At 38.2% G+C, this 11,144-nt stretch overlaps 1 protein-coding gene across 1 annotated transcript in view; it reads right to left on the bottom strand.

Moving 5' to 3' along the window:
- Positions 1 to 2,522: 2,522 nt before the first annotated feature.
- The window catches only part of WDR43 (WD repeat domain 43), a 38,013-nt gene continuing 29,391 nt past the window's right edge, over positions 2,523 to 11,144 (bottom strand). The window contains 7 exon segments of the mRNA XM_006094335.3: positions 2,523 to 4,112; positions 4,216 to 4,262; positions 6,350 to 6,419; positions 7,170 to 7,283; positions 8,000 to 8,063; positions 9,475 to 9,506; positions 10,092 to 10,178. Coding sequence (XP_006094397.1) covers positions 3,927 to 4,112; positions 4,216 to 4,262; positions 6,350 to 6,419; positions 7,170 to 7,283; positions 8,000 to 8,063; positions 9,475 to 9,506; positions 10,092 to 10,178 — 600 coding nt within the window. The 3' untranslated portion in view covers positions 2,523 to 3,926.

The following is an 11,144-nucleotide window of genomic DNA, read 5'->3' as shown; positions in this document are numbered from 1 at the left end:
CTTAACATCTATGCAACCTTTCTGGGAAAGAATTTGGGCAAATTTTTTAAGTCTGAGAGAATATTCTTGCATTTTAGTAACATCCCTCCTAGGAATATCTCACAAGAGTACCTTCAAAGAAACATATAAAATGCAAGAATGTTCATTGTAGCATTACGTCTAACAAATTATTACAGAACATTTAGTTAAAGTGTAACACAAGTGGAATACTAATAGCCACAAGCAACATTATTTCAAAAGATAATTAACTATATATGATGTGACGTTTAAAACATATGATCCAAATTTCGTAAAAAAAAAATGTGTGTGCACACATGCAAAAAGATTAAAAGGAGACACAAGAAAACATTACAAATGTTTGACTTTATGTTCCTTCTTTATGCTCTTTGGTTGCTGATAGTATTACAGATAGCTCCCATCCCTCCCCCCATTTACCCTTCTCCTCCCAGCACCGACCCACCCCCCACAGGTCTTCACTACCCTACTGCCCATGTCCATGGGCTATGCATGTAAGTTCTTGGGTTTATCTCTTCTTGTCCCCGCAACCCCACATCGAGGTATGTCAGTTTGTTTCATGCCTCCATGCTTTGGGTCTTATTTTGTTGTCAATTCATTTTGTTCATTAGATTCCACAAGTAAGTGAGATCATGTGATATTTGTCTTTCTCACTTTGGCTTATTTCACTTAGCATAATATTTTCCAGGTCCATCCATGCTGTCCCAAAGGGTAAAAGATCCCTTTTTCACAGCTGCAAAGTATTCCAGTGTAGCTTTCCCACCGCTTTTTTATCCATTCATCTACAGGTGGGTAACTTGGGCTGTTTCCAAATCTTAGCTATTGTAAATAACGCTGCTATGAACATAGAGGTGCATATATTCTTTCTGATTGGTGTTTTTAGGATATATTTCCAGAAGTGGGATTACAGGGTCAAACGCAAGTTCCATTTTTAATTTTGGGACTTAATGCTGCACCAATCTGCATTCCCACCAGCAACATCTTTACTTTTAAAACAATAGATTAAAAAATACATTAAAGAAAAGGGGGAAATATTTAATTCATTTTTCACTTGTGGAAAAGGACTGTTTACCCATAGGCTCTGTTTCAATTTCTTAAAAGTGCCAGAGACCATAGGGAGTTTCCATAAGAAACTTGGGCCCCATCCTCCCCTCCCATATTGGAAAAATGTCTAACAATTCATGGTTCTATAAAGAACCCCTTTTGCCCTGTGCTGCACTTTGGGGTTCAGTGTCCCCAGACATTGTCCCATTTGATTCTCCCAGCATCCTTGTGTCAGACAGCATTACCGTTATTCTCCTGTTACGGACCAAAGGAAAAAATAAATCAAGTAGGTGTTTCATTGCCATGCTGCAGTATAGGCTCAGAATCGGCGCTTCTGGCCTCAAATTTGGTCTCTCTGCAACAGACTGACTATTCATGTTCAACCTTTCACCTCCTGGACCTGATCCTATCACAAAAATCACCACTTAAGAGACTTTGCCAGTTGCACAGCCATGTAAATGTACTTAATGCCACAGAAATGTACACTCAAAAGTGGCTAGAAGGGTACAGTTCATATATAGTTTACCACGATGAAAAAAAGGAGGGGCAGACGTGGCTAGGTTGAGATGAACCAGATTGGCTGAAAACAGCCAGTTTGTTTCACAGATGTAACCATATTGTGGTGGTACCCATGGTCAGGAGCAAGCTGCCCCCTAAATTATTAGAAGGGACCCTAACCAGCCGTCCTAAGTGCTGCAGAGGAGACCCACCCACAGTAACTGTCCTGTTGGAGCGATGACAACCAAATACAGTGTGTGACCCTTCATTTGATCACGAATGGTTAATTTTTCAAAATCAAAAGGTGGAAAGAAAAATCAAATCACAAAAGACACCACCACACGTAAAACTTTTTTGGCTAGATTAGGAGCAGAAAAACACAATGAAAAATACCCTGTAACAAACATAATTTAACTCCGGATTCATCTAAACCAAAAATAATTAGTGCCCGGGTGGTGTGGCTCAGTGGTTGAGCGTTGACCTATGAATCAAGAGGTTACAGTTCAATTCCCAGTCAGGGCACATGCTCAGGTTGCAGGCTAGATCCCCAGTTGGGGGCATGTTCTCATCATTGATGTTTCTCTCTCTCTCTCTCTTCCTTTCCCTTCCTCTCTGAAATCAATTAAAAAAAATAATTAGTAAGCAGTTATTAGATGCCTCTTTAGATAGCCAGGTGCAGGGAAATCTGACTCAGAGCACAAAACAGAAACTATAAAAGCACAGGATCCTGGAAGGTCAGCCAGCAGCGAGCTGTGCCAGGCGACCCAGCTGCGTGGGGCTGCGTCAAGAAGCAATCACTAGATTACAACAGAGTTCCTGGTTCTTTCACTTCATTACAAATGTTATCCAACAAGCATTGAAAGCATTTACCTATTAATGCTAGTGGAGTAAGATTGCTTTTAAAACTTTTATGCCACAAGGCCAAATGTGTGGCCATTTCTCTGCATATATCACAAGACAAGCAATGGATAAAGATGAATATTTATTCACTTTACAAAGAGAATGGTATTAAATTCCCATAAACGGCTCCATTTATAGACAAATATAACTGTACATTATAACAGTAGCTGGCTCAAACTTACTTTCCCAAGATACTTCTCCTGCTCCGGCGCTATTAGTTGAACATAGAAATCTGTCTCACCATGGATGGTTAAAAAGTCCCTCAAAGATAATGGCTCTGTTTTACTTATTCACAGATGGGAAAATTAAACCCATCTCCCCAGCCCTTCCTTAAGAGGTGAGCTTCCATCTGCATGTTCCCTAGAGAGCACTAAACAAATACTGGCATGTTTTTAAAAAAATCACTAATTTGAAAAGGCGTTTGTGGCACACCAAAATACGTATTTATACATACATAAAAAATCTTGAGTCAGATTTATTATTTTAAAGGTAAACAGATACCCTAACACTGCCAAGAGTGGGTAATGAAAAGAAAGGAAAACATTAAATTACTTAATTATAAAAATATTTTCTTTGGAAAAAAACTCCAACAAGGTTATCATCAATATCTAAAACCAAAGAGAAAAAAATAAACAATTGTTCTTTGATCCATTAGTAATTTAAATAAAAATGAAAACCTCTTCAAAAGCAGCTATCACTGAATTTTTTAAAAGTTGCAGGTAATGAGCACTTCTAAATCTATACACTAATGATTCTTTACAGCCAACTTGCAGTCAAGAAAAATCCTTAATATGGCTAACTCTTGAATTTTTTTAATTATCATAATTTTTTGTTTTTAAAAAATATTTCACATGACAGCTTAAAAAATAAGTGGTTGTTTTAGAGAAGCCCTCCAAATATCCAATCTGACACAAATCAGATTACCACAGTTAACAGACAATCTAGGGACATTGGTGATTTCATTTTTTTAATCACATTTTTACTCACTCTGTTATCCCTTCATATTTTATAATTATCAAATTAAAACTCCTTTCCCTCGTGCTGCTTCATATCTCGATTTGGTGAAAGATACCAACCTGAGATAAGAGCTGACTTCTTCACACAAGTCCAGGTCTTGAACCCTATCTGGGAAATGTCTGTATCTTCACTGAAGCCAATTCTTGGTATAACCAAGTCATACTAGGATATTATATTATAAAAATATACCATATATTCGACACTGATGTCAGTACATTGCAGAAAATGTGTCTATTTACTGTGTAAAGTTTATTAACATTTGAATGAAACACTCATATTTACACAGTTAAGTCTTGCTCAGGACTGGGGGCCTGGGAGCCACCATCAGCAACTGGGAAATGTGCAGCGGTCGGTCCTTGGCGTCCTCTCAGCCAGACTCCCCAGGGAACTCTCAGCACTGGGAAGGTGAGCCAGTCCATACAGTTCCACTGGCTTGTTTTCTGTCTTCGTCTTCATTCCTCTTCACTTTCATTGTCAGGATCTAAGTCAGAATCTCCATTTAATTCTTTTTCACTTGTCACATCTCTGTCCTCACCATTTTCTTCATCTTTTTCTTCTGAATCCTCATCTTCCTCCTCTTCATCAACCTCCTCCTCTTTTTCACTTTCTTTCTCTTCCTCATCTTCATCCCAATTATCCTGGCAAAAAATATTAAGCAAGGAAAGCGCTCATGAAGGCCTTGTTCTTACAGGGTACAAGGTTATAAAAGCAGATTTATGTACCAGTGAACAAATTACTCACATCAGAATCTTTATCTATTTCATCATCAGACTCCTCTTCAGAAGATTCTGTAAGAGGGGAAAAAACGCAGCCTTAATTTTGTGATCAAAGCAGAGGGCAGAGCCTTGAAAACTAAACAGAATCAGTTACCTGAATTTACTTTCAGAAATATTATATTCAACTATGATACATCTAAGTAGTAACATTTAATATTCTCATCTGCATAAAAGCACATTGCACATTATATTATTCCATCAAGATTTCATTGAGCAGGAAGAAGTACCAAAATGCTAACAAAATACCATCTTAAAAAACAAAGCTAAGGATGCGGGGGGGGGAGGGGGGGGGCGGGGCGGGGGGTGGAGCCTTGACTTGTACGCATGCATAACCAATGGACAAAGACAGTGGGGGGGGGGGGGGGGGGGGTGAGAGCGGCTGGGTAGAGGTCAAATGGGGGGAAAAGAAAACATGTAATACTTTAAACAATAAAGAATTTTAGTTTTTTAAAAAATGGAGCCTTGTATAATACTATGGATGGAAATGTAAACGGGTGCAGCGACTAAGAAAACAGTATGGAGGTTCCTCAAGAAATTAAAACTAGAACTACCATATGATTCACCAATCCCACTTGAGTATATGCTGAAGGGAACAAGAGCTATCTACACCCCATATTCACTGCAGCATTATTGACGACAGCTAATAACCCGTGTCCATAACGAGTAAATAAGAAAATATGGCACATATATACAATGGAATACCCATAAAATAAGTTTTTTAAAGAAATCCTGCTATTTGTGACAACATGGATAGGCCTTGAGGGCACTAACCTAAGTGAAATAAGTCAGATAGAACACACTGGTGGTTGCCAGAGGTGAGGGGTGGAGGAAATGAGTGAAGGTCAAAAGGTACAAACTTTGAATTATAAGTAAGTCCTGTGTATGTACAGCATGATATGCTTTTATGTCCTTCAATTATGCTTTATAACTTACAAAGGTTTTGCTTCACTTTTAGATGTACTTTTAGGTACTTCATTGCTATGAATGAGATCTTATTTTTCTAATACATTTTCTGACTGGAACATACATTATTGAGACATAATACTACCAGATTTCCTTTTTTCTGGCCTTGGTATCCAGTAAACTTGATTATTTACATATCTCATTAGTAATAGTGTCATTACAGATCCTGCTGCATTTTCTATTGGAGAAGGATAAGAACTGCAAAGTTCAACATTCTAGAATTCATTTTTTCAATCCAGTACTAGGCAGGACACGCAGCAGTAAAAGGTGCATTAGTATCTTGTTCCTGTCTTTCTGAAAAGCTTCTGAACTTTGATGTAAATTAAGGACATCCCCTTAAATTCCTAGGTTGTTCACTTTACCAAGTAATGAGACACATTCAATTTAACTGAATTCCTTCTATTAAAATATATAGTGTTCCCTGTTAACCTATTAATATGTTGACTACATTAATAGATTTTTTTTTAAAAAAATATATTTTATTGATTTTTTACAGAGAGGAAGGGAGAGTGACAGAGAGTTAGAAACATCGATCAGCTGCCTCCTGCACACCCCCTAACTGGGGATGTGCCCACAACCAAGGTACATGCCCTTGACCAGAATCGAACCTGGGACCCTTCAGTCCACAGGCCGACGCTATATCCACTGAGCCAAACCGGTCAGGACCATTAATAGATTTCTTGATGCTAAATCGCCTTATAATATTTAAATAAATCCTACTAAGTAATGACTAAATTATTACTTAAGCACTTCCACACTCAATTTGCTACCTAGGATATTTGAGGATGGTCTAAAATGTTATTTTCTTCACTATCCTTGTCTGATCTTGACTCATAAAGATGCCTAAATTTTATAGGGCCAAAACTTATTCATGTACCTGGTAGTTTATGAGGGGAAATAGTATTCTTCTATTTAAATTTAAATATCTTCCCATACCTAATGTCTTTTTTTTGTTATTATATTTGTGCCTTTTCTTACCTAATCATATTTTTGCCACAGGCATGCCCATTTTCTTAGAGAAGGTGTGTCAAGCAAGACCGCAATCACATTAATATTTTTACAAAATAAGATAACAGAACTGAGTCAATAACTAAATATTCCAATTGTAGACTCTACCCCATACCCCCAAGCTTTACCTTCTTCATACACCAATTTTGCCTTCTGTTCAGGAGAAGTCATTCCCTTTGTTTTTTCTGAAGCTGTAACCTGAAAGATAATAAAATGCTATTATTAATAAAAGTAGAGTAATTAAGTTTATCTCAAGTAGCACAACAGAACCTTCTCCAACAGTAAACTCACCCTCAATGACCATAATGGATTACCTCAATATGACACAGATCAAATACAGGGCAAAAAAACAAATTCATCAAATGCAATAAGGAAAGAATTACTCTGTAAAAGTTGAAATATCTTTTAAAAAGATGATCAGAATTTATTCCTGTGCCAAAATCTTTTAACTATTTAAATATCCTGTAATTTTTTAAAAATATATTTTTATTGATTTCAGAGAGGAAGGGAGGGGAGAGATGGAAACATCAATGATGAGAATCACTGATCGGATGCCTCCTGCACGCCCACTAATGAGGACTGAGCCCGAAACCCAAGCATATGCCCCCGACCGGAAGTGAACCTGGGACCCTTCACTCCGTAGGCCAATGCTCTATCCACTGAGCCAAACTGCCTAGGGCTAAATACCCTGTAGTTTTGGTTCAAAGTGCCACAATCATCCTAACTGTTTTAATAACTCAAATGAGAACCTTTCAGTGAAAGTTAAAATAGGCACAACTGAGTTTACTCACTGTAAAATACATAACATTTCCAAGTTCAAGACTGGATCCTGATTTGCCATTTCTGACTGAAATAGGGAGTTTTCAATGTTCCAGTAAATGATCCTTATTCCTCCCTCCATTCCCATCACATCCAAAGTTTTAGCACAAAACACTTGAATTTACTCACTTGTGTGATAAGAAGGATAAGCTTTCCATGAAGGTGGGAAAGTTTCTGAAAAGTTTTTACTCTGCTTTCCATTAACTGGTATAGTGTCCCCAGCTGGGGTACCAGGTCAGGCAACTAAAGAAAAAAAAACAAAAACGGATATTATTATGACATAATATAGATAACAAACATACAAGTCATGCTTAGATGTGCCTGAGTATTTAGCCGGCGCACCATGACCATCTGTTTACATGTCCAGCGGTGTGGCTGCTTACGACCTAGCCTAGCAACATCATCTCACACTGTGACCTATAATGCTTTTTCTGGTGCTGCTGTAAGACATATTGCTCCCTCCCTTCCATGTGCACAGACAACCAAGAGCTGATAACAGCCCCAGCAAAATGCCACATGTTGAATGCTTAATTTATGTCATTTTAATCACAAGCTACCTTTTATACTCCTGGGACAAGGTAGGGCAGACATGTTAGTACATATACAAAACTTTTGAAATCTGCTAAGCTTTTAAGAGGGAAGGGGGAAGATACATACGATGTAAAGATAACTTTGCTGAACAGGTTATGGATATAGAAAAACACCTGAAGGCTAACATGTCAATATATAACTTCCTCCAAGTTCTCTTTAAACGTGTCATTTTTAAATCCAGGGGGAAAAGACCAATTCATAAAAGGCAACAACAGTGCTATTATGGCACTGCACCTGGGGAAAAACAAAAATCTCTTAAAAGCAGCAGCTTATGGCTGAAGATGGAGAGAGAGTGGTTTTGTTAAGCCATCAGTTTATAATCCTTATCAAAGTCCAACTATTCAGCAACTGTAGCTGAAAAGACTTACTGTGGATAGGTATGATGCATGGACTGTTAACACACATTTTAGCCACTGAACCATTAAAACAGCACTGAAAAAAAGGGAAAGAATCCAAGTAAATTAATTTGAAATTAAACACAAATGAGTAATAAAATTAAAAAACTCATGCAAAGTGAAGATCTACAAACTATGCTCTGAGAAAATAACTATATGAATAAACCAGTGAAAAAATAACTATATGAATAAACCTCTGAGAATTTAACAGTCCTTACAATCTTTCACTGAGTATTTCAGATCTGTGTAATATATTAATCTCTTGTGAGTGAGGACCAAGTAAGATGGACTGAAACACAGGACAAAATTCCCTTCCTCTAAAATATTTTAAGAATAAAACTCAAGCATTTATGTCATAATTAACTGCTATCAGGGCACGTAACCTGAGCTGAACTGACTTTGTATTTTATGTTCATAATATTTGAGCCCATCATCTACTCATCATCAGGTACAATTAGCAAAAGATTCCCACACCAACATTAAAAACAAAATACAGACCAAAAATGTGTAAGTCGGGCCTAATTAATAAATTCTTTAGCAATAACTTAGATAAGAAAAACTGCATATTGTAGACAGTGATAATACTATGGTAAAGCTTAGGATCTCTGAAATATCAACTTCCTGTTTAAATATTTAACCATCAAATTAATAACAAAAAGACCCAGAAATTTAGTCTGTTATAACATACTAGAGGCCCAGTGCATGAATTCGTGCACAGGTGGGGTCTGGCTGGCCCTGTCCCAATCAGGGCGGATCGGGGCTGGGCCTGTCGGGGAGGAGGAGACGGCGGATCGGGGCTCAATCACGGCCGGGCCAGCTGGGGGTAGGGGCCACAAGTGATTGGCCAGCGGGCCTCATCCCCAATTGGTGTGTGTGTGTCGGGTCAATCAGGGGCAGGGCTGGTCAGGGGAAGGGCTGCGGGCTGATCAGGGTAGTGGGGGCCCATCGGGGGTGGGAAGGAGAGGGGCTGCAGGAGGTTGGCCGGCTGGCCCCGGCCCCGCCCCCTATTGGGGTAATGGGAGCAATCGGGGGCAGGGTTGGTGGGGGGAGGGGGTTCGGGCCAATCAGGGGCAGGGCCAGCCTGGGTTAGGCTTAGGGCGGGGCCAGCTGGGGGGGGGGGGGGGGCCTCGGTAGGTTTGCCGGACAGCCCCACCCCCGATCGGACAGCCCCACCCCCGATCGGCTGGTTCACTGGCCCCAGTGAGCTTCATAGCGACCAGCCATTCCACTCCACTCGCTGGCTTTTTATATAGATTGCCTTATCTTAGCAGCTACCAGAGGTTAAGTTTTACAAATGGCAATTTTACACCAAATCATTAAATAAGATTAATTCATTAAATGACCTAATAATAAAATTTAAAAACCTACACAGGCGTTTTCTAAAAGAAATAAAAACGATACAAAATATTTATAAAAACAAAGCAATTTAAGTCACTTAAACATCTTACCTATTAGGATGTCCTTGCAATCTCTTTGTAAGCTGAGGGGGAGAAAAACAGTATAAGCAACAGCACTTCAGAGACAGCCAATTTCCATCAATTCCCATGATACACACATCCACAAAAACAAATGAACATAATGATCATGTTAGGAAATCATTACTGCTAAGTATCCTAATTCCTAAACGTTCAACCAATGTAACAGAATCTGAATATATGCTCCCACAATAAGAATAATGACCTGATAAAAATCTAGGCTAACATTTATATGCATGAATGTCCAGAACAGGCAAATCTGTAGAGATAGAAAATAGGTTGGAGGCTGCCAGAAATGGGATGAGGATGGGAGTGACCAATGGGTACAGGATTTCTTTTTGGTGTGGTAACTGTACAACCTGTGAATACAATAAAAACACTGAACTATATATTTTCAAAGGGTGAAGTTTATGGGATATAAATTATATCTCAATAAAAAATACAGGCAAAATCATTAGGCAAATATTGTTTGAAGATCTATTGTTTCATCCACTGTGAATGCTCTGCTTGCTTACATATTGCAAATACTGGAATTTAGTCTTAAACTCCTAGCATTAGAACCTTAAAATGAACAGAGTACTCAACGTTACCTCTTGCAACAATGGAATAACAGCATGCAGGGGCATCCTTAACACAGTCCTCTTTATTAGGTTTAAATTCCTAGTTTGAAGTACTTTCTGTGACAAAAGAAAAGATATATAAGCATACTCAGAAGCTTAGAACACTACAGAAAAAAAAACTGTCAGTAACATAATTTTTAAAATCAAGCAATAAACTACTAACTGAATTTTAGCAAATAAAGGTTGGAAGTACTGAATGAAGAATATTTTATCTTATGGCTATCAGAAAAGCCGTCTTCAGTTATGGGACATTTACTTCAATAAACAGATTTCTTCTTGTTCTGCCAGTGTGGCTCAGTGGTTGGTCCTTAAATTATGACCAGGAGGTCAAGGTTTGATTCCCAGTTGGGGTACAGGCCCAGGTTGTAAGCTCAATTCCCAGGCATGCAGAAGGCAGCCAATCAAAGATTCCCTCTCATCGCTGATGTTTCTTTCATTCTCTCTCTCTCTCTCTCTCTCTCTCTTCCACCCCTTCCCCTCCTTTCTGAAATCAATAAAAATGTATTTTTAAAAAACCTTCAAAAATAAGCTATCCCAAATAAAGCAAAATTATTAAATGGATACAGAAGTTAGTATTCATTTCTGCAGATAATATGTATATAAAGGACAACCCTAAAAACCATAGCCACAAATGGTTAAGATAATTTTGATAATTTGTTTATTCTTTTACAATCTTACTACAATATACCTGATGCACAATAAACAGTGTGCACTTAAAGTGTACTATTTGATCACTTTGATATAAACATTTACATATGAAACAAACTCTAAGGTAAACATTCTTTTACCCTCAAGTCTCCTTGGGCCCCTTTATATTCTATCCCTCCTTGCACCTGCACTCTATATATTGGTAGGTACTTTCTAGAATTATTATATAAATGAAATCATACAATAATATGTACCTTTACTTCTTGGTCTGGGTTCTTACTATCAGTCTATATTTGAGATTCACCCATGTTGGTGATCAATAACATTTTTTCTTATATTGCTAAATAAGCAATTGGTTGATCCATTCATATGTTG

Source organism: Myotis lucifugus, unplaced genomic scaffold (assembly GCF_000147115.1).
Source record: "Myotis lucifugus unplaced genomic scaffold, Myoluc2.0 scaffold_134, whole genome shotgun sequence".
Lineage (NCBI taxonomy): Eukaryota > Metazoa > Chordata > Mammalia > Chiroptera > Vespertilionidae > Myotis > Myotis lucifugus.
This window is presented reverse-complemented; position numbering and strand designations above follow the sequence as displayed.